Source organism: Lepidochelys kempii, chromosome 5 (assembly GCF_965140265.1).
Source record: "Lepidochelys kempii isolate rLepKem1 chromosome 5, rLepKem1.hap2, whole genome shotgun sequence".
In the NCBI taxonomy this organism is placed as follows: Eukaryota; Metazoa; Chordata; order Testudines; family Cheloniidae; genus Lepidochelys; species Lepidochelys kempii.
This window is the reverse complement of record NC_133260.1, coordinates 56,269,897-56,294,873: the sequence shown is the minus strand read 5'-3', so window position 1 is coordinate 56,294,873 and position 24,977 is coordinate 56,269,897. Positions and strand designations below refer to the sequence as shown.

General features: G+C 41.6%; 1 protein-coding gene across 1 annotated transcript in view; it reads right to left on the bottom strand.

The window, feature by feature from the left end:
- The window catches only part of RASA1 (RAS p21 protein activator 1), a 118,312-nt gene extending 109,136 nt beyond the window's left edge, over positions 1 to 9,176 (bottom strand). Inside the window, exon 1 of the mRNA XM_073344424.1 lies at positions 8,438 to 9,176. Within this exon, the coding sequence (XP_073200525.1) occupies positions 8,438 to 8,862 (425 nt within the window). The 5' untranslated portion in view covers positions 8,863 to 9,176. The remainder of the gene's footprint in view (positions 1 to 8,437) is intronic.
- Positions 9,177 to 24,977: the final 15,801 nt, after the last annotated feature.

Below are 24,977 nucleotides of genomic sequence, written 5' to 3'. Positions count from 1 at the left end.
AGTACCTGGTGGAAAAATGTGTCCTTTTTTCGCTGGGAGGAAGCGAGGTAAAGAGAAAAGGCATGATACATTGGACTTCTCACCTATAACCAACAGATTCCATTCTCTGGCAAATTTATTCAGCTGTGACTTATGCGTTATATATGAAAGATCTTCACAAATATGTATTTAAAAAGAACTACAGAGCACATAATTAAATTCTCTATTTACTGTTTAGATCAAGTGACACTCTTCTGGTGTTAAATAAATGTTTGTTCCTTAACCAAAAACCTGCACATTGTTCTTTGAACTTTTCCCATCCTCAAATGCTGCTCTATTTTTGTTTTTAGATTTGAAACTTCCATTTTTACATTTTGTACCTCATCCTTTAAAAAAAATTGTAGTTTTACATATTATTTAACTTCCTATCTTTCTTTCACTTTTTTTTTTTAAAACAGTTGGACAAGATAGTCTTGAACATGAAGAATATATTAAGACCACATTTCTGTTGTAGTAAAGAAAATGAGGACTAAATGGCTCTGTGGAAAGCAGTGGACGTGATATATCTTGACTTTAGCAAAGCTTTTGATGCGGTGTCCCACAGTATTCTTGCCAGCAAGTTAAAGTTTGGATTGGATGAATGGTCTATAAGGTGGATAGAAAACTGGCTAGATTGTCAGCGTCAAGGGGTGGGTAGTGATCAACAGCCTGATATCTAGTTGGCAGCTGATATCAAGCACAGTACCCCAGGGGTCGGTCTTGGGGCCGATTATGTTGAACATCTTTATTAATGATCTGGATGATGGGATGGATTGCACCCTCAGCAAGTTCGCAGATGACACTAAGCTGGAGGGAGAGGTAGATATGCTGGAGGATAGGGATAGGGTCCAGAGTGACCTAGACAAATTAGAAGATTGGGCCAAAAGAAATCTGATGAGGTTCAACAAGGACAAGTGCAGAGCCCTGCACTTAGGACGGAAGAATCCCAGGCACCGCTACAGGCTAGGGACAGACTGGCTAAGCAGCAGCTTTGCAGAAAAGGACCTGGGGATTACAGTGGATGAGAAGCTGGATATGAGTCAGCAGTGTGCCCTTGTTGCCAAGAAGGCTAATGGCATATTGGGCTGCATTAGTAGGAGCACTGCCAGCAGATCAAGGGAAGTAATTATTCCCCTCTATTCAGCACTGGTGATGCCACATCTGGAGTATTGTGTCCAGTTTTGGGCCCCTCACTACGGAAAGGATGTGAACAAATTGGAGACCAGTGGAGGGCAATGAAAACAATCAGGGAGCTGGGCATATGACTTACAAGGAGAGGCTGAAGGAACTGGGCTTGTTTAGTCTGCAGAAGAGTTTGGGGGGGAGGGGCGGATTTGATAGCAGCCTTCAACTACCTGAAGGGGGGTTCCAAAGAGGATGGAGTTCGGCTGTTCTCAGTGGTGGCAGATGACAGAACAAGGCGAATGGTCCCAAGTTGCAATGGGGGAGGTCTAGGTTGGATATTAGGAAATGCTATTTCACTAGGAGTGTGGTGAAGCACTGGAATGAGTTACCTAGGGAGGTGGTGGAATCTCCATCCTTAGAGGTTTTTAAGGCCCGACTTGACAAAGCACTGGCTGGGATGAATTAGTTGGTGTTGGTCCTACTTTGAGCAGGGGGTTGGATTCTAAGACCTGCTGCGGTCTCTCTCTTCCAACCCTAATCTTCTATGATTTTAAAGAATATCCTCACAAACATTCTACTTTGTAATTATTTATAAATCATTAAACCTGGCCGTATTTATGTTGCCCCAGTTAATCTGGTCAAAAAACTACCCAGACTGACAATTTTAGAAAATTATGAATAACTAAATTACTATACAAAAGCATGTTCTTCACTCACATGTAATCTTAAAAATCTTGAGCACATAGATGTACAATTTTACAAATAAGTTTTCTTCTCTTTCCATTATACTGCAGGATCAGGTTTTGATAAGACAAAATACACTACCTAAGAAGAACTTTATTTGTAGGTATTATCTGTCTACCACATTAATTTCCTAAAGAGAGGAAAAAGAAACTTCACACACTAAAAAGAGACAAATTATATCATTTATTGTTTCTTTTTATTTCTATTGCTATACAGAAAAAAAAATGTATGACATTAAGACTATTTCCTGGGACTTGCATTGAATTCTCCGGCATACATAAATTTAACTACCAAGAAGGTGATTTTATGTCCTAGAATTTTTAAACGTATGGACGCCAGCAATTCTACTGTAGAACTGCGCACACATTCTCTCTCCGGTGCAGTATTTTTTTTCTCACCCTTGCTGCTGAAACAGACTGAAGTTCTATAGAATTTTGTAGATGTTACTTATTACACTCATTTGATAAAACCTACACTTCACACTAACATCAGATATAATAATGTTTCACTTCCACTTACACTTTTTTTTGTTTAATATTCTCCCACACACTGCAGTCTCATGTTTTAGCTGTTTTCTTCACCATCTTTTATTATTTAATATTTCGTCTCAACAGGTAACAAAAAATATCAGTAAAGATATATCAGCTTGGGATATGTTTTGAACACGATTTTATGACAAGCAACTTTACTCTATGAAGCTGCTGGCTCTCTCTTCAAATTCAACACAAGCATCTTCTGATAATCGCTATTCAAAAAATGTACCATATAAAAGTGAAAATTTCTCTGGGAAATACTGCAACTTCTGCTACTGCCACCAAATCAGCACTGTAAAACTTAGAAGAATGACTGCTATACTGTAAAACTGACCTAATTCTTGTAAATTAAATAGAACTGCTACAGAAAGCAACAGACTAGACAGCATTCCTTCAAAACTTTTAGAAATGCTTCTTTTCAAGGGAGATGGGAGGAGGTGGAGGCAGCAACTCTAGAAGCAGCTTCAACAGGGCCAGGGAAGTGAGGAAAGCACTCCTTTTTTCACACATCTCATCCCCATTACCCAGCAGTAAAAAACAGGTTTCAGAGTAACAGCCGTGTTAGTCTGTATTCGCAAAAAGAAAAGGAGTACTTGTGGCACCTTAGAGACTAACCAATTTATTTGAGCATGAGCTTTCGCTGTAGCTCACGAAAGCTCATGCTCAAATAAATTGGTTAGTCTCTAAGGTGCCACAAGTACTCCTTTTCTTTTTTCAGTAAAAAACAGAGTATGTATTTGCTATTGCCAGTTCTGCAGCAGAACAGCGAAAGATACAACACTCAGGTCAGTTTCACGCTTGCTGTTCAAAGAGTTTATGAAGACATGAAATTGACCCAATTTCTTAGGAATTTCACTCAGGCTACATCTACGCTACATCTACACTACAGCACTTACAGCAGCACCAATTTCGCTGAGCCACTTTAGCACTTGTGGTGGAGATGCATGAGAGGCAGTAGCTTGTTGGCGGGAGAAGCTTCCCTGACACAGTACTGTTTACACCGGCGCTTAGGATGGAATAATTTATGTCGCTCAGGGCTGTGAATTACTCAGACCCCGAGCAATGTAAGTTATATCAAAGTAACCTGTAGCAGAGACAAGGTCTCAGCTTTTTGGAGGAAGAGAATTTGGGGGTAAAAATAAAATAGAAAATCCTTCTCTTCCCCTCCCTCTTTTCCCAATGTCCAGAAAAGTAGAGGTAAGAAAGAGAAACATTCCCCCTTTTTCCCCAACAGCTGGTACTGGGTAGAGGAAGCTCCAACTTTATTAGGTGCTAGCTAACCAAGAGCAACACACCTTCTCTCAGAAGAGTACATTTAAGGCATCCTAGTAAGAAGTGCAGAGCTTTTCCATGCTTCACTGCCTTACCCCTATCTTCCTTTGCATTAGTTTCCACGTGACTAGTACACTTATAAAGACCTGTATGTCTACACTGCTGCTGGAAGCGAGCTTCTGAGCACAGATAGACAGACTTGTGCTAACTGGGCTCAAGCTAGCACACTACAAATAGCAATGTGGATGTTGCAGCTGGGATGGCAGCTCAGGATTTCAAGCCCGCCTGATGCCCTTGGACTGAGCTTGGGTGGAGAGCCTGAGTCTCCACCAGAGCTGCAATGTCCACAATGCAATTTTTAGTGCAGCAGCTTTATTACTGGTGACAATATACAAACGAGGAAGAATAGAATTGACTTTTAGATTCCAGCTTTAGTTTTCCCGACTAGGAGTTGGAAGATGTATCTTTATACTGGTAACATGAGAAAAAGTTATATGGAAATTATAAATATATGAAGCCAAACAATGGTTGCATAGAAAGATATTATTCAAAGTAGAATCGCTGTAAGGTTCAATAACCTTCAAGGCTAGCAAAGAAGGTTGTATATCAGCAGTTCCCCAAACAAGGTCTGTCGCATCTTTTCCAGTAATGCTTGGATACCAGGTTGCTAACTCCACCCATTTAATTCAGCCCTCAACCAGGATGCTTGTAGAAGTGCAGAAGCCACTACTAGTGGCTATTGTAACATAAAATATACTGCCTCCTACTCCAGACCCAAGAGTAACCATCACCAAGACCATCACTAGTAGTAACAAGAAACACCCCCGACCTTTGATACATATGTAAAATATTTTATTATTAAAAGAATGAAAAGGTTACATTTACTGAACATGAACAAACCACAACATGCTCCCCCTATAAAATGGATGAATTAACTAGTGGAAAGTGGGAAAGGGTGGAGTTTGCAGTGTCTTTAAACTAGTGGAATATTAGAATAACTTTGTTTTTAAAATTTAAATTGTGATCATGTTTTAAGCGGTTAACGTTTAACTTAGGTCTAAAGGAACAGTAATTAAACCTGTAATTTAGACCTCTTATTAGACCTGCTTTATTGTTTCAAACTGATATAGAATATTAATCCTTATTTTGTTTCTTATAAGTTACACTTTGAGAGATCAATTAATATTGAAGACATTATTTACTCAGAGTCTTACAATATACTGCTAAAGAAGAAACAGCCCTTAGGAGCACATATTAAATCCTAGCCTCATAAGTGGTCAAGTCATATAATTTATTGATTGGTATCAGCAATACAAAGGCACTTTTGTTTGCACTCTATAAAAATGGGTGGTGATGGTGCTGGGAAGGGGATAAAACTAAAAGGATACAAAGTACTGTCAACTTCCACACCTAAAATTACTATAACAAAGATTGGAAATGGGTAAGTTTTCCTCAGTCTGTTTACTTTGTGTAAATTCTGTGTCACTGTTTTTTCCTGTACAATCACATAATTTCCCATTTGTTTGGGTCTTTCACATCAAGAGGAGAAAAAAAATTAAAATACAGAAAAGGAATTCTAAAATAAAAATAAAACCAAACAAGTAGACAGAGGCAGGTGTAGTTAGTTCCCTGAAACAACTTCTGAAATTAACTAAATTTCAAATTGGTGGTCTAATTTCATGCTTATAAGGAATATAAAAATGAGATTTTACAATATTTGAAGAGTACATTAAAGAATTTCTAGACATTAAAAGGAAAACACCCACCTATACAATTGAGCCATGATCCAGCACAGTCTTATGCATATGCTTAACTTTGATCATGTGAGTAGTCCCACTTACTAATGCAAGTAAAGTTCAGTACATACATAAGTGTTTGCAAGATTGGAGCCTTCTTAGTCTTTGAAAAGTATACATCTATAAAGTTACTGCTTTGCTGTAGACTAGAGAGCATGTTACAATTAGTAATTGCTGTCATGCCGGCAAATTTATCATGTGCTGCGACAGAATTGTAGAAATTGGTTACATTTAATAAAGTGTTGGCAGTCACAATGAAATTTATTTTAGATTAGTGATTATTCATAGCTCTAAATAGCCACCCAATCCCCTAACACAATCATTCCAAAAACAATAGGCACTTTCAAGATATCTGCCTATACTGCCATTTGAGAAATATGTTTACAGCCGAAGAGAGGCAGTATTGTCTAGCAGACAGGGCAATGAACTGGGAGTCAGAAGTCTGGGTTCTCCATCTACCAGTAACTTACTATGTGACCCTGATTGGACAAGTCATTTCACCTCTCTGCGCCTTCATTTCCCTTCTCACCCTTTGTCTGTTTAATTTAGATTTTTTTAAAAATCTCTTTGTGGCCAGGACTGTCTCTTACTATGTGTTTTTACAGTTCTTAGAATAATGAGGCCCTGATCTTCAGGAACTGTTACAATCAATCAATAAATAAATCATTGGAAAGACTGATAAGGTTAAAAAACATGTTTTATATTAAACTCTATACCCTCATTCTTGTACAATGGCTACGTCTTATGCCATTATCGTCCTGAACCCTGGAAAAAGAAACTAGAATTCATGGGGATCTTTAACGGTCTCTGATATCTGAGACATTACAGAATGCAAAAGATTTTTTTCTCCTGTACTGGTACTAAACAAGAACCTTCACAGAAGTATATGAGAGTCTATTTTATTTACTTTATTTAAAAACTCATTTAGTGTCAGCCAGAAGTACAGAAAGCTAGGATAAGGTATATTTTATAGCTATGCAAATTTCATTTTATCTTTATACACACAAAACAAGAGGCAGCTTTTGCATCTTTTCAGCAGTGAAATGGGTAAATGACTGTGGGGAAGTAGGAAATAGAGGAAGCTTCTGAAAGCCCTAAATTCACATGCACAGAAGAAGGCAAGAAGAATTTTAAGTTAAACTCAAGAATGATAAATGTTGTAGAAAGTGCAAATGAACACAACACTTTCATCTGACAAACTGTCAAGACTACATTAGCACACTCTTGGATAAACATTATCAGCAATAATCTGAATATTTTTCATTGTAAATTGATTACTACTTTTACACCTTTAGCTCTAATTTATCCAAAATATAAAAATTCACCTTAACTTAGTTAATGCTTGATTCCTAAATACCAACCTAAAACATGTCAAACAATTTTGTTTCTGGGACAATAGACACACTTCAGTGTAATTGTCTGTCCTAATATAAACCTTGAAATTGCTTTATGTAAACATTTCGACACCTTATAAGTGGGCTATTACTACCTCCCGATTTCTTGCATTTAGAGTCATCACTAATTGTACACACAAATGCTGCTCACTAATGATATTCATTCAAGAATCAGATAACATAATACATATAAAACACAACAATTTTCCTGGATAACAGGTGTAAGATTTCCCTTAATACTATCAACACTACAGGAATTCTTTTTGAGCTAATGGAAAGACAAGCACAGTGAAATCTTACTGTAAACACCGACTATTGCTGTTACTCAATTCCCATTACTTTTCAAACAATCCAATTAAACACAAAAGCCTTTAAAGTCAGCTGAAAGTCATGCTATTAAATTTATTGTTTATGAAAAATAAATACCAATACTTTAAAATGCTAAGACATTTAATTATATCAACTTTTAAAAGGTACAATCTATAAATTTTTGTGTGTAGTTCCACGCAGCATGCATATGAAAGGTTTTCTTATATTTCAGAAAGACTAAGGACTGCTTAATTTTCCTACCAAAAAATCATAAAATGGTTACACTGTATATATCTATATTCTCACAATGACTACTTACTACTACATTTTGAAAGAGTCTGAAAATGGATAACGTGCTCCCAAAAATTGACAAAGCTTCTTAAGGGCTAGCTTAATAATGATCTGAGCTTTCCATTCCTTTTGTGGCACTATTTACCATTTGTGAAGATTCACAGTACTGCAATTAGTACTGAAAACCCAGAAGACTAAATCAAATATCTAGTTGAGTGTTTGCCATACTGTTTTTTCTAGCCTCCTGGAGGATTTCTTTGATCATTTTAAACATGAGACTCTAAAACCCACAGATTTCATACCCTTATAGTTCTAGGCTACTTGAACAAAATGGAAACAGCAAGGCACACAACTTACCCTCAAAACGTATACATAAACACAGTATGAGCAGTAATATGTAACTTAGCAGGGGGGTGACAGACAAGACACAGGCTGGCATCCAACTCTACTTGGGGAGCACAGGAGCGTTTCAGACTTTCCAATGCTCTGGGTGTCTCTAAACCTTAGACTGTCAGATGCTAGGACTGGACGACAGGGGATGGATCACCACAAGTGACCTGTTCCGTTCACTCCCTCTGAACCACCTGGCATTGGCTGTTGTCAGAAGACAGGACACTGGGCTAGATAGACCATTAGTCTGACCCAGTATGGCCGTTCTTATGGGCGTCCATACAAGTGAGCCGCTGTCCAGGCTGAGGACCCACTCCATCTGGAAACACCGATTCCAGCAGCCCTCAGTGCCAATACTTCAGCCCTTTCCATGCGAGCAACTGACTGAGCCTATTTAAACAGGATCCCGGGGGCGGGTGCAAAACTTTCAGGGCCTGGCCGGAGTTTGACACACACTTTCCACTGGGAAGGGGGGGGAGGGGTTGAGTCGCCGCAGAGCCGGCTCCTGTCCCCCTCGGAGGGGCAGCAAGCGGGGCGGCCAGGAGCGGAGGGGGCAGTTACTCACTGGTTAGTCGGGGGCGCGGTGAGCGGGATGGCCACCTCCTCCTCTTCGTACTCCGGCCCGTCCAGCGAGTCTCCTTCATCCACGGTGCCCAGCCCCCCTACCAGCGGCAGGGGCGGGGGCGGCAGCGGCGGGAAGCCCTCAGCGGCCGGCCCTCCTGCGGGGCCGGGTTCCTGCGGGGCAAGCGCCCCCCTGGGCACCTCCTGCTCCAGCCCGGCGGCCACCGCGCCGCCTCCCGCCGCCGGAGGAGCAGGCCCCGAGCCCAGGGCCAGGAGTCCCAGCGCCGGGCACAAAGGGGGACCGGCGCCCAGGCTACCCGCGCCGGAGCCCTGCGGCCCCTTGGCCCGGCACAGGGTAGGGCAGTGCCCCGGCTCCCCAGCGGCGCTCGCCGAGCCGCCCTCCTCGCCTCCAGCCTCGGCCGCCATCATGGTGAGCCTCGCCCCCTCCGCACGCCGGGCAGGAGGCGAGCGAGGGGCAGAGACCCCCCGCCCCCCCCGGAACGGGGAGCGGAGCCGGGACTGGGACGAGCGAACTTCCCCGGCGGCGGCTGCTGCGAACAATACCCGGCTGGGCGGGGGCTGGATTCAGGGCAGCGCGGCAGGGCCACGGCGCGGCTACCTCATCCCCTTGCGCCCGGGAGGGGAGCGGCTCCCGCGGAGACTCACCCCGCCCGCCCGAGCGCAGCTTCGGAACGGGCACGGGCCAGCCTGGGCGGGGAAGGCAGGGAGACAGGCGAGCGGCTCCCTTCGCAGTGCGCATGCGCGCCCGGGCCGTCCGCGGGGGTGGGGGGCAGGCTGAGCGCGCGCCCGGGGGCGCGCCCCTGTGGCTGCTGCCGGCTCTGAGTCAGGGAGCAAGGTAAAAGCTGGATTCACCTGGAGCCTTGCAGGGACCGCGCGTGGGGGAAAACCAAGAGCTGGAGCTACCTGAAGCATAATGATTTTTGGCCCTTGGGCTGCAACGTCAAAGTAGAGGACACACCTAGCCCTTCAGGGAGACGGGCAGCTCAGTGGTTTGAGTATTGGCCTGCTAAACCCAGGGTTGCAAGTTCAATCCTTAAGGGGGTCATTTAGGGCTCTGGGGCAAAAATTGGGGATTGGTCCTGCTTGGAGCAGGTCCTCCTGAGGTCCCTTCCAACCCTAATATTCTATGAGTCTATTGCACCCCAAATTCTGCCCCTGGCATATCCTGACCATTTTGCTTCCAACTCCCCAAGTTTTACTGCCTAAATAAAGAACATAGACCTTTTGAATCTCACCAGTGCAGCTCTGATTCACACCGGTGCAACAACAGCACCTCTAAAAAAACATTCTAGGGCTTGGGTCCTCTTGGATTAACTTGCCAGATGTGTGCTTTTGCACCACTGTTGCACCAGCATACACTGGGATCTGGATTAGTCTAGTGAACTAAGAAAAGCTGCAAATGCACCCTGTAAAACTGGGCAGCCAAACCTTAACCAGGTATAACAGGATCCTGGAATCCAGACAGAGTTTTATCCTGCAGCTTTCTTGTATTAGGATGTGTTAGAGTACAGATTGTGTTTGGTTTTGGTTTGTTTTTTGTGGAATAGTAAAAACAGCCCACTTGTTTTCTATTTTGATGGTACCATTTCTGAGTTTGTGGCCTAAATTGGGCTAGATTGACAGGAATCAGATCCAGGTTCTTGCAGTAGTGTTACTTTAGGATCCAGCTTTTTTTGTGCACTAGAACCTGCTGGGCACGACTCCTTCTTCCACTTTTTTCTAATACCTCTTAAGAGAGGGAGGAACACTGCACTTTCCCTTTCTATGTTGTCATGTCCATTCCTGTGCCTCTGAACCATGTTCAGCAAAGCAGGGCTTGGAGTGCTGAGCGGAAGTACTTAAAGACTAAAGAACCAGCCTGGTGGAATAGAACCTACTATATAAAACTGTTGCTTATGTAGGGTGGCAATTCATAATCATTTACCCACGCTGAAGAAATGTGCTGTTGGAATTGCAGGCCTACATAACAACAACAGTCTGCATGTTCCATTGAGAAATCTACACTGGTTAATTCACCTATTTTTTTCTTCAAAATGTCAAAAGTATGCAGATGATATTGCCACAGTAACAATAAAACATACTGTATATTTGTTTGGCTATTATGACATAAGTAGTGCATGTTTTAAGAGTTGCATGAACAATTCATTTTACTATTAACAATGTATTCCTGTATACCTTGTGACAGGATAGCCAATGTTAGTATGGTGGGTCCTGCACTTTTCTTGGCAGGGGACTAAGATACTACCCCTTGCCTCTGTTCTTGGGGCACCAAGGGCCCCACTAGTGGACCAGGAAGGTGGTAGAGAAGGGAAGCAGGCTAGGTGTGCTCCTCACTCTGAGCCCCAGCCCCTCTTCCCCCTTGGGTGGGTACCTTCAGTCCTTAGATGGTGGGGAAGGGTCTCCCTGGTTTTTCAAAACACACCTCCACACTCCAGTCCCCTCTCCTTCCTCCTCCTCTCTGACTGTGTAAAGTGGGTGGGTGAGGGGTGTTAAATTAGGTTCCTGATGGGGCCTAAATAGACTACAGGTGCTCCAATTAACCTGTCACCACCCTCCCTAGTCTACAGGGAACTACGCCTTAATTAGCCTAGGGCTTATATATTTCCCCTCTCCCACTGCTCCCTGGCCCTTCTGTATCACAGCCTTTATGAAAATGTATCCTTTTCTATTATGGGCCTGACCCTCAAGCATTTATGCCTATTCTTAACATCATGCCTATTAGTTGTTCCATTGACTTCAATGGGACTAGTCATATGCATTAAGTTAAACATATATGTAAGTATTTGCATGAACAGGACCTGTGTGGCTAATATTGCCAGACAAAATTACCTTTTGACTTGCAAAATTAAAATAGCTGACAAATAATAACACTTTTGTCTCTTTGTCTCTACTTTTTCTCTAGGCTGTTATGACTTTGTACATTCTCTTATTTGTTTATACTTGTATGTCTCAAATGTTCTCATAAGGTATTTAAATGTTCAAGTTTTCAGAGCTTTGCCCTCCCCAGAAGTATTAAGTGAATTTTTCCTGAGGCCAGCAAAACAAATATCTGTTCATACTCCTATTTCCACAGTTTTCCAGCCCACATCTTTTTAGCTGCTGAACTTAAGTTTCATACCTTGCCTTCTATATGCAAAATTCCGCTCATAGTTATACTACTAAAATCAATGGAGTTACTCTGGATTTGTGTCAGCATCAGTGAAAACAGAATTTGTCCTGAGTTTAACACATGTATACACTGCTGCTGTTCTGTTTCAAAAATTGAAGCCTCGGTGGCAATATTTTACACATCTGATTTCCACAGACACATGTTTCATTAATAAACATGTATTTCAAATACTCTTGAATATTTCAAATACTCAAATACAGCCTCTGTGAGCTTCTGTTTACTATTGTTTATTTTTCCTCACAGATTTTCAAATAAAGTGATTTTAGCACACTGTTGTTGCCTTTGTAGGAGTGATAAACACATTCATGCAACGTAAATATTTACAGGATTCCTTTCTTTGAGACACTGGTTTCTAATACTATGTAAGGCCAGAGTTGCACCTACTGGTGTACAGGGTCTGCAATGGCAGCTGATCTGAGGATTCACCCCAGTGGAGAACAGAGGGCAGCCCTCCTTCATGGGTTTTGTGAGGGGAAGGCACTTATGTATTCTGGTCACGGCTCCACAAGAGATGAGACGCTGTCTATGAGATTTGTTAAATAAGTTTGTCTCAAAACTGCCAATTCAGCCCTCTCCAGGCCAGACCTATATGTCTGATAGGTTGTGTTAACTATCCCAGCTCCTTTGGCAAAGCAAGGATTGAAGTTGGCTTGCATCACTGTGCTGCTGTTCCAGGTGGACTTTCCACCGATTGTATCTTTGGTTCCATTACACAGACTTTCACAGGAACAGACAGAGGTACTATTTGTATTAATGTATTTGGACCAAAAAAGAGGTAGAACCATATATGCTTGATGCCTGCCTGATGTTTACAAAAAATGCTTTTTTACTCAATACCCTGGACAAAATTATGTTAGGACCATTCAGCATCACTCCTAGTGGTGTCATGGATGGTGAAAATTAGCTTAGTTGATGAGTAAGTTAGACCTGCCCTGCGGTTAGTTTCCTGTAACTTGTGTGTACTATTTTTAAGGGAGGGGAACCTGTGAAATGATACATATAGGAGTTTTTCCAGTAATGGCTAGTGGGTCCAATGTACTCTAAACTTGGTCACACTGAAATTTCACATCACGAATAAAGTGGAAATTTTCTATTATTCCAGTTTCAATATATTTTAACTATATCTAGTCATTTCTGACATGTTTTAGTTGTATTTGATCAATCTGTGGGGAGGAGCAAGACATTTTTTATATTGAACATGAATGTGTATCCCATATAAAATATATTTGGCACATTTATTAATGCTCCCATTACTGGCCTCCGTTATGAATCTTTTTTAATCGTGTAAACATGATTAAAAAGTAAACATTCCCATTTGGTAACTGGCAGTTCTACTCCCTTTAATAGACTCAGAACTCCTGTCCTGTAGAAGAGCCTAGAATGCCCCTACATTCCCAATGGTATTGTTCACTCTCAGGCTTCTCTCAGACCCTGGAGTTTCAACACCCAGAAAGAGCAGCAACAAGAGAGTTTTCAGTGAGTATGCCTTTGGTATTCAGACTTAGCCAAGTGAGGAAAGAGAAAACCACTTTCCTAATGCATGGACTTCACAATTTTGCTAGTCTAAACAAGGAATGTGGGACTCTAAACCTCTTTTTTATGGACCTGCATTGTACATAGCAAATCCTTCTACCCCAAGGACATACTGAAATCACATTTTGACACACAATTTTGGCTTGACAATTCTCTGAGTCTGAAATCTCTAGGCTAGTTATTCAAGATGGAGGGCTCAAAACTCTCCCCTTCTTACAAACCTTCCTTATTTGACTTCACAGGAGTTAGGATTTAACCCAATGTATCTATTTTTTCCACTTACATGGAACTATCATGTGTGACTTTTCTGAAACATCCCATTCTTGACTTTGGTTGACATTCCTCCTTCTATACCTACTATTTGGTCATCTTCACAGATTTTTGTTCAAAGCTTACTTGGCTAAAGCTTCCTTGAGAACTGTCTTTGCTAAGTGTAGAATTCCTGTGACTTATCAATTAAACCATATTCATATCTTAACAATGTAATCAAACCTGACTTAGAAAGAGGAATTATTTGCCTCTAAGCTTATTTGTATCTTCTTCATTTTAATGTAAAATATTTATAGTAATGTACATGTCATTACATTTAATCACTCCCCACATTACCATTAAACTTTTAAAACACTGAATATTTGTAGGATGTTTTTTGTTCTTTTACAGTTCTACTTTTAATCCATTTACTGTCCTCCAGAGACTCAAAATGATTGTTGGCACATGACTGTCAATGCATAATATAGGATGTCTGAATAGTCAACTCAGGTCGTGTAAAAATACAAAAAAAACCCAGGATTACTTGTGGCACCTTAGAGACTAACAAATTTATTAGAGCATAAGCTTTCATGGGCTACAGCTCACTTCTATATCAGAAAATGAATTCTTCATGGGAAGCTATTTTAAGCTACAATATTTTGTTCTTTAAGGATTTTAAATCTGTAATGTAAATACAACAAAGCAGGCAGTAATTCTTACTACACCCAGGCTAAGTGCAATTTATCTGTAAAGGATTACACAGTTGAAAATAGAACAGGAGTACTTGTGGCACCTTAGAGACTAACAAATTTATTAGAGCATAAGCTTTCGTGGGCTACAGCCCACTTCTGTACGCAGCATAACAGAGTGCAAAAAGATATAGCCATACTGTGATAAAACGCCATAATGTCTGAATAAAGTAAGTGCAATAAGTGACTTTCTATGTATTCTAGTTACTGTAGCCACATCAATAAGCTAAACAGCTTTGAATACCACCAGTAGAAAAGTACTCCATATCTTCTGTATGTTACTCAAAAACACACAAACAATTAATGACCACAATACAGCTTTTTCCACTTCAGATGATTGCAGTTTGCAAAAGCTTCTAGGGTAGGTTTAGGCACCTACCTTTTGTAAATTTTAAGTGTGATGTAGATGAAAGGAGCTAAACGACAGAGGAGAGATAAGTTTCATTATCAGTCACGAAGGTGATATTCTATTATCTCAGTGCACAGGAGGTGACAGGAGAATGCTTCTTTTCAAATAATACTGCATGGCAGCTGTGACTGTCCCTAATGAAAAGGAGTACTTGTGGCACCTTAGAGACTAACAAATTTATTTGAGCATAAGCTTTCATGAGCTACAGCTCGCTTCATCGGATGCATTCAGTGGAAAATACAGTGGGGAGATTTATGTGCATAGAGAACATGAAACAATGGGTGTTACCATACATACTGTAAGGAGAGTGATCACTTAAGGTGAGCTATTACCAGCAGGACAGTGGGAGGGGCGGTGGGGGGACCTTTTGTAGTGATAATCAAGGTGGGCCATTTCCAGCAGTTGACAAGAAGGTCTGAGGAATGGTGGGGGGAGGGGAGATGGGAATACACAAGGGGTAATAGTTTTACTTTGTGTAATGACCCATCCGCTCCCAGTCTCTATTCAAACCTAAGTTAATTGTATCCAGTTTGCAAATTAATTCCAATTCAGCAGTCTCTCATTGGAGTCTGTTTTTGAAGTTTTTTTGTTGAAGAATTACAACTTTTCGGTCTGTAATCGAGTGACCAAAGAGATTGAAGTGTTCTCCAACTGGTTTTTGAATGTTATAATTCTTGACGTCTGATTTGTGTCCATTTAGTCTTTTACGTAGAGACTGTCCAGTTTGACCAATGTACATGGCAGAGGGGCATCGCTGGCACATGATGGCATATATCACATTGGTAGATGTGCAGGTGAACAGTTGCAATTCTTCAACAAAAAAACTTCAAAAACAGACTCCAGCGAGAGACTGCTGAATTGGAATTAATTTGAAAACTGGATACAATTAAATTAGGCTTGAATAGAGACTGGGAGTGGATGGGTCATTACACAAAGTAAAACTATTTCCCCTTATTTATTTCCCCACCCCCCACCATTCCTCAGACCTTCTAGTCAACTGCTGGAAATGGCCCACCTTGATTATCACTACAAAAGGTCCCGTCCCCCCGCCCCCCGCTGTCCTGCTGGTAATAGCTCACCTTAAGTGATCACTCTCCTTGCAGTGTGTATGGTAACACCCATTGTTTCATGTTCTGTGTGTATATAAATCTCCCCACTGTATTTTCCACTGAATGCATCGATGAAGTGAGCTGTAGCTCACGAAAGCTTATGCTCAAATAAATTTGTTAGTCTCTAAGGTGCCACAAGTACTCCTTTTCTTTTGCGAATAGAGACTAACACGGCTGCTACTCTGAAACCTGTCCCTAATGAGTGTTTTACTTGAAACAGAGCAGAAACTGGAAAGGCTTAAATGGGCAAGATACCAAGAAAACAGACTAACCAGGCAGATGGTGTATTTTTCCCAGAGAAAAATCTTTTATGAAAGAGTCATAGCAGCAAACTGAAAACAAAGCCACATTTATGAACATTTATTTATTTACTTTTAAAAAGAAAATTTGCTCTTTCATTTCATCCTCACACAATTGTTCAAATACCCATATTTTTACTCATGATCCTATCTGACGGGTTGATTAAGGATCTTTGGTACATAAGAGATCTGTTTTTCGTTGTGCACCATAAGTGTTTTTCTCTCATTACAAACCTGCTCAAGCTTCCATTAAAGTCAACATCAAAACTCCCATTGACTTCAGTGGTGGATGATGAAACCTTAGAGGAATACCCAGTGAGACTTATTCCAAAGTCCTTTAATTTGCCTTCTTTTTCATCCTATTCTAGGGCGTTTGAGGATATGTATGGCTGGCAGGCTTCATCCTAGAATCATTACATCTGTTTAGAGATAAGAAAGACCTCTCTGTTCATAAAGCTCATCCCTTGCAAGAGTGGAATAGATGCACCATATATGGAGACCACAATAGGACCACTTGCACTGAAATATTCCATTTATGGACATTTTGCATATTTTTGTTATTTGTTTTGAGCCATACTGTCCAAGCTTTAAGAAACTGTTTTTGCATTCATGAATTATGTTCCATCAGATGAAAAATATGATGATGAATGGGCCACTGTCATCCACTTCTCTTTGAAAACATTAATTGTAAGAGATTACAGCTAAACATTTTTTTTAACTTTCTGCATTTGACAGCACTTTATCTATAATCACTTTCCCTGTACAGTCAATTGTGGGCTGCTCCTATAAAGATTTGCACTCGTGAATGACATTAGACTAGTGGTTCTCAACTTGCAGCTTGTGGGCCACTTGCAGCCCAAACAGCACACTGCTGCTGCCCATGTGACATCCTCAGGGCCATACAGGTAGTATCGGATGCAGTCCGCAATGGTAAATAGATTGAGAACCACTACATTAGACCTATGCATAGTCCCATTGATTTGAGTGGTACTACGCATGGGCATAAATCCGTGCAGTATGAGGCCCTTAGCTGGTCAGTTTGGCTGAGGTTTTTAAAGGTAATTAAGTGTTGCAATGTTGAGTGCAGCAACACCTAAAAACCTTTAAAAATCTGGTCCTTTTCATTTAGGTTTGCATGGTGCTTCTATAGCAGGAAGGAGAGAAACAAATAAACCCCAAACCCAAGAAAATATTATTGTACTTAACACCACATCTCTTGGGGTAAATAGAGACTTGTAGTTAGAATCACAAAGGATCATTTTCTTCTTAGTTTGAAAGACTGGCTTTCAATTATTTCAATGTGTGGCAATTTTTTATAATATTTAATCTGAAGCTGTTAACCAAATAGTTTTAGTTAAGCTATTAAAATGAAAGAAAATGATATATCAATTTTAAGATCCTATCTTTGTGGAAAAATAGAATAGTAGTTGTTAACTGTAATGACTCTTGAATATCGTGGTTCTTCTAAAGCTGTGGTGGGCAATCCACTGGCAGGCCATGGGACAGTTTGTATACATTGACCGTCCACAGGCATGGCTGCCCGCAGCTCCCAGTGGCTGGGAACAGTGAACCGCAGCCACTGGGAGCTGCGGGCAGCCATGCCTGCAGATAGTCTCGCGGCTTGTCAGTGGATTACCCTGACAGGCTGCGTGCGGCCCGCGAGCCTCCGGTTGCCCACCACTATTCTAAAGGGATCAAGTAAATCTTTTGATTAAATTTCTGGCACACACAACTGTCAAGTGTGCATACAGGTAAAACTATACATAGATTCTCTAAAAAATCAATGTCATAATAACTCATATTCAGGTGGAGTTATATTCAAAATTGATCATGGCAACTGGTATTCATGGCCAATGGAACAGCACAAGAGTTTATAACAAAGAATAATATCTATATGTTGGTTTTCCTGAGGAATATTTGTTTAGTAGAAATAGTTTAAAAAAGAAAAACAAGTACATTTTGTTGTGGGAATTATTTGAAAATTTGTAGTGGTTTTAACATTTTGAAATCGCAATTCAATTTTTCAGTGACTGAAAATTTTTGCTCTATGGCCTGCTTGAAAAGTTGGAAATTTTTTATGAAAATCTTCATTAAAAGTTTTTGGGTTTTTCCCACAGAAAATTAATTTTTTGATGAAAATTTTCATTGAAAATGCAAAATTAAGAAAATTTCATCTAGTTCTGTTGTTCAGATATTGGAAGTTAAGTATAGTTTCATGCAACAGACCTCATGAACCAAATTTATCTCTTGTGTAAATGGGCCTAACTTTGTTGATGTCAGGGCTGAATTTAGCCCTTTAAGAAATTTTTAAACATGACCAGCCAAGTTGTGACAGCAAAATTTTCATGGGCACCCACTGAATGCACAAAAACTGTATGTGCATGTTGTTAGAATTCAGGGCTGCAGCAGAGCCAGTCAGGGGTGCTGGAACAATTTTTATAGTGGGGGTGCTGCTGATGGAAACCAAGGAAACTATGTATGTGGCATTTGTTATTAGTACTTCAAGCCAGGGGGTATGGCAGCACCCCCAGCAGCCCTAGTTCCAGCACCACTGGAGCCAATCTCCGGGCAATCTAATGAGCACAGCCAGCTTGTAGTAGGCTGCCTGATTGGCTTTGCTGCCTGTTTGGTTGGAAGAGTTAGCAGACCAGCTCTTAAGCCTAGCAGCTGCAGCAGCAGTAACTGCTTCGTGCCTGCTCAAAGCATGTACCGCATGACTGTGATAATGCCTTTTCCAAGTTGTGCTCCTGTCTTTGACCCAGCTTTGCCTTGCCTCACTTCAGGTAACATGGTTCTTACCCTTGTCCCTTAGTCCTGACCTCTGACTTTGACTCTGACCCTCATCTCTAGTATGTGGCCTCCAACTCCTGATGCCAACTCTGACCCTTGGCTCTTGATTCCTGCACTGACCATTAGGCATGACTTCCCACATCCTGGTAATGTGACATTAGCAACTGGGCATTTGGGTTTGGAAAATGGGTACCTGTGTCTAAATTCATGTTTTCATATTCAGTTAACCATTTAGCAGGATTAACTGTTTCCATATAGGTATATATATTTTTTGTACATGCAACTGGTTTCTTTGACTATTATAGGGATTCTCAAACTGGGGGTTGGGGTCATGAGGTTATTACATGGGGGGGTTGCAAGCTGTCAGCCTCCACCCCAAACCCTGCTTTGCCTCCAGCATTTATAATGGTGTTCAATATATAAAAAAGTGTTTTTAATTTATAAGGGGAGGGTCACACTCAGAGCCTTGCTATGTGAAAGGGGTCACTAGTACAAAGGTTTGAGAACCCTTGGACTATTATATTGGCATAGGTTAGGTAGCAAGTTTTGCCAGTTTGGTGCCTCAGGACGAGTTTCATGTATCTGCCTCAACCTGAGATCAATTTGTCAGCCACAAAAGTGAATCTGAATGAAAAAGGGTAGAAAAGTATTATTCAGATGGCACAATGAGATTAATTTAAAACAATGTTGGTGTGGAGAAGGCAGGGAGCTAGATGTGCATTAATTAAACCACAACACATTGGGCTTCATGCAGGAATTACTGAATGAAATTTAATGGCTGGGCTTATGCAGGAGGTCAGACTAGATCAGGGGTTCTCAAACTGGAGGTCGGGACTCCTCAGTGGGTCGTGAGGGTATTACATGGGTGGTCATGAGCTGTCAGCTTCCACCCCAAACCCTGCTTTGCCTCCAGCATTTATAATGGTGTTCAATACATAAAAGTGTTTTTAATTTATAAGGGGGGTCGCACCCAGAGGCTTGCTATGTGAAAGGGGTCACCAGTACAAAAGTCTTAGAACTACCGGACTAGATGATCACAATGGTCCCTTATGGCCTTAAAATCCATGGATATAAATTTCCTTATTTCTGTTATTTTCTATTTATAACTATTTCTGGTTTCAACTACTGTTTGCTTTTGGGATGAACAAGTCTTTGCCTTTGCTGAAGGATTTCCCTATATGCGAATTGTGTTGCTATTACTAGGTATGAAATCACTTCCATTGTTGTATTTGATGACAATAAGCTCAGGAACATGGACTCCAGTGATCCAGATGTTGGCTTACATAAGGACAATTTTGAAGTTTAGCAAATTGTGGAGCAGATTCTAACAAGAAGTACTATAACGAAACCAACCCTCATCCCACTCATCCACCCACTCATTTCTCTCTTAGAAACAGATTGTTGAAGAACAAATGGCAATAGTGAAATTGGTGCTGAAGATATTTAGTTTAAAAGGTGCAGAAGTCTGCTATATATGCTTCAACACAACATTCTCACTGATTAGGGAGATGAGATACTCAAATAGCATCTGATGTATGGCATCTGGTAGACGTAGAAAATTCTTTTAACAACAGTTTGCTGTATCACATTTAAAAACAAAGTTAATTATATTTGACATATAAATTATAACGTCCAAGCACAGTTTATATTTAAGACTTTTGACATATTGCCAAAACGTGCCTGTTGTACAGTTATTTTCCTGCATTCCGCTTGCATAAATGCCACTGCAACATAGTGACTTTAATGTCATTTGCAACTTATTAATTCCCACTAAATGAACAGTTTTGCAGTATGACTATATATCCCTATGAAAAGTGGAATTAGGGGACATACATCACTCATAGCATGACAGTTTTAATACAAATGTTGAAAACTAAGGCTTTAATCCTCAAAATTGTTCCGTGTGGGGAGACAGTTCCATCTGCCTGGAACTCTGGGGGGATGAAGGGGCTCAAATGATTTGGGTAGGAGATGGCTCATAACTAGCAAAATAAAGGGAAAGTTTAAGTCATTTATGTATTAAAAACACTTTAAATCTAAGAAGCTGAAGGTCTGTTCAAGGCAAAAGATTTGGGGGTCAAATGGGTGGCCTTCAGTAGGCTCACAAGGTGGAGGAGGGGCTCCAGGGCTCTCTTTCGTCGTCTATCTTGCATAGAAATTAGGCACAATCACAGGCTACATTTAGGGAGCACATGGGCTATGTGATAGTATATATCTATCTATCTTATGCACCATTAAGGCAGAGAAGGAGTTAACAGTGACACAAGGAGAGGAAGAAGCAGGAGGGCTAGGTTCAGTTCAGCTGCTACCATAAATAGCTTGCTTCTCCTTAGAACTAAGCTCCTAGCCTCAGAAAGCAAAGCCATCTCTGAAAGCAGAGCTCTGTGAACTTAAGGTGCCAAATGTTGGGTTAGTGGAGTTGATACTCTCATGGGGTAGGAGGTGCTTGTCTGGTCAGAAACCCAGACTTTCCTCTGGGACTGGCTAGAGCAAGCTATAACCTCATTTTTGTCTTGAACAGACCTTCAGTAAGCCACAGGGCACTTTCCCTTAGGAGAATAAAGAGAACTGGACTGCCACTTTGGTTGAAGTTTAGGCATGGTGAATAGTCAGCATCACCGTAAGGACATAAACTTAGTCTGGTTAACCTCTCCTAAAGCTAAGTACAGCTTCTTATAGTGATGGGACTGGCAATGCAGATGTACACAGGCTTTGTGAGCCTGTGCCAGGAATCAGGGCCTGCATCAGAGCTAATCTCTATACAGCAGTGGTTCCCAAACAAGGGGGCTGCTTGTTCAGGGAAAGCCCCTGGCGGGCTGGGCTTGTTTGTTTACCTGCCGCGTCTGCAGGTTCAGCCAATCGCAGCTCCCACCAGCTGCGGTCCCCCACTCCAGGCCAATGGGGTCTGCGGGAAGGGCGGCCAGCACGTCCCTTGGCCTGTGCTGCTTCCTGCAGCCCCCATTGGCTGAGAACAGCGAGCTGCGGCCACTGGGAGCTGCAATTGGCTGAACCTGCAGACGTGGCTGATAAACAAACTGGCCTGGCCTGCCAGCAGATTTCCCTGAACAAGCGGTGACCCTAGTTTGGGAATCACTCTATACAGCTTCATTAGTGTAGCTGGCCTACAGCAGGCTGCCTGACTGGACACCCCACCTGACTGGCTACATGGGCTGTGTCAAGGTTCCTTCCTCACTCTGAACTCTAGGGTACAGATGTGGGGACCTGCATGAAAACCCCCCTAAGCTTATTTTTACCAGCTTAGGTTAAAACTTCCCCAAGGTTCAAACTATTTTACCTTTTGTCCCTGGACCTTATTGCTGCCACCACCAAGCGTCTAACAAAAATAACAGGGAAAGAGCCCACTTGGAAACGTCTTTCCCACAAGCCCTACATTCCCTGTCCTGGGGAAGGCTTGCTAAAAATCCTCACCAGTTTGCATAGGTGAACACAGACCCAAACCCTTGGATCTTAAGAACAATAAAAAAGCAATCAGGTTCTTAAAAGAAGAATTTTAATTAAAGAAAAAGTAAAAGAATCAACTCTGTAAAATCAGGATGGTAAATACCTTGCAGGGTAATCAGACTCAAAACATAGAGAATCCCTCTAGGCAAAACCTTAAGTTACAAAAAGACACAAAAACACGAATATACATTCCATTCAGCACAACTTATTTTACCAGCCATTTAAACAAAACAGAATCTCACGCATATCTAACTAGATTGCTTATTAACTCTTTACAGGAGTTCTGACCTGCATTCCTGCTCTGGTCCCAGCAAAAGCAACACACAGACAGAGGGAACCCTTTGTTTCTCCCCCCTCCAGCTTTGAAAGTATCATTTTGGTCAGGTGCCAGTGAGGTTGTCTTAGCTTCTTAACCCTTTACAGGTGAAAGGGTTTTTCCTCGGGCCAGGAGGGATTTAAAGGTGTTTACCCTTCCCTTTATATTTATGACAGGCTGGCAGGCCAACTCTTAAACCAGCAGAAGCTTACTGTCTGCTAGATGCTCATGCCCACCACTATGTCTGCTCCTGCATTACCTTGTTCCTATTGTTCCTGTCTTGTACCTAACCTTGCCTCTGACCTCCCCTGCATCAAACCCTTCGTTGCCTGCTACCTGGCAAGCTCCAGTTCCTGACCTCCAGCATGATCCTTGGCTCTACCTTCTGACTCCCAACTCCGGCTCTGATTCTAGTCCTTGGTTCCTGATGCCTGCTCTGACCACTAGGATAGATTACCCAGGTCATGATCAGCTGATAGCTAGAAACAGCAGTACCAGCCTTCCTGTAAGGGATGGAGTGGGTCTGAGGTCATGTCACCATCCACCTCTGCAGATACCAACAGTGCTGTCCCCTCACCCTGTCAAAGGGCTGTGACATACCTGCTGTTCCTCGAAGTTCCTTGAGGAACAGGCTGTGTGCTGCCACACCACCCATATCAACAGATTTACCTTACAGGAACAATTTAGTGCTTGAAGTTAAAGCAGAAGCAAGCTGTGGTGTTTTAAAAGGTAAAGTTGGAGAAACATGTTTGTACATCACATGCAATAAAGGGCACTAGCCTTTCCTAAAGAACATTTTCACCAGGTGGAAATAACTTGGTTCAATTATAATATAAATGCTGATATAACTATAGTCTCACTTTCTAATTTCCCAGATTTAAAAGCCACCCTAGACAAGCAGAATACTCCCTATAATTCTATTGAACAGAGTCTAAGGTATCAGTTCCAAGAGCCCATTCCCTACAATATTCCAAGGCAAAGGAAAGGGAGCCCACTATTTCTAGTTCAAACATAATCCAGTCATCAGAGCTTTTCCCATTGTATATAGAAACTTCCTGCACAATAACTCATAATGCAGCACTCTCATCTGTTTCATAGAACTACAGATAAAGAAGAGGACGATATTCAATTCTTTTCCACAGGCCTCTATTTCCACAGGCCTCCTATTGGAGACAGGAAAAACATTTACACTGAACATTAAAACACAGTACAGTACATGTTTATAATTATGTCTATTATAGAAGGATTATGAGATTCCCCATAACTTTGAATTCTGCCGCTCAGATTATTAAATGAGCATGAATGAAAGCAGTCTTTATGTCAGCATACAGTGTTTCTCAGTTCTAGGGTCTGAAGTAATCAAAAGCTAATATAAGACGAGCATGCTTAACATCAACTTTTGGAAAGCTGCTGGAAGTTATTTACTAAGAGACAAAATAACTGTATACAAGTACACATTTTCTCCATCGCTGCCTAAACCAGTTCAGTCAAATATGCTGCACACTTTTACATATACATTTGTGATGTTCCTCTCTGGCGGTATTTGGACTGGTGATCTACTAGGTCACTCCAATGCTCGACTCTGGGAGCCAGCCTCACTCTGCTCTGCTGTAAGAACCCCCACTCCCGAGATGTTCATGCACAGCCTCTGGCCTGTAAGCTGCTCTCAGCTACCGCTGCTTGGATTGTGCAACCAAATAACACTAGCCAATATCTCTGGTCCCAGACACAACCCTAGGAACCTCCGTCTTGCAGTGTCCAGTTATGCCCGCTGGACGCTGCAAGCTTATGAGTTTGTCAATTTACCAAACAAATGATATGCACCAGGCTTGTTATCCCAAGGGGAGTCCTGACACGCTTCCAACCAAACACACTGCTTCAGGTAGAACAAACAAACAAATTTATTAATTATAAAGATATATTTTAAGTGATTAAACGTCAAAGCATAACAAGTCAGGTTTGGTCAACTGAAATAAAAGCAAAAAACATTCTAAGCTGATCTTAACACTTTCAATGTCCTTACAAACTTCTCACCACAGGCTGGCTGGTTGCTTTTCAGCCAGGTTCTCCCCTTTGATCAGCGCTTCAGTCATTTGGTGTGGTGTCTGTAGATGTGGGTGGAAGAGAGAGCGAGAGCATGGTAAATGTCTCTCCCTTTTGTCATGTTCTTTCTTCTCTCTTGGCTTTGCCCCCCACCCCCTTTCAGGTCAGGTGAGCCATCGTAGTCTGAAACTGACAAAAGGAATGGGGGTGCCTCACTCGAGAGTCCAACAGATCCTTTGTTGCGGCCTAGGCCAGTGTCCTTTGTTCCTATGAGGCTGGGCTGGGTTTGTCCCAAACATGCCCTGATAAGGTGTGAACTGCCCCTCTGCTCTTGGAGAGTTTTACCTGGGCCTGCTTTAAGCCATGAGGACACATTTTCAGCCTCATAACTATAC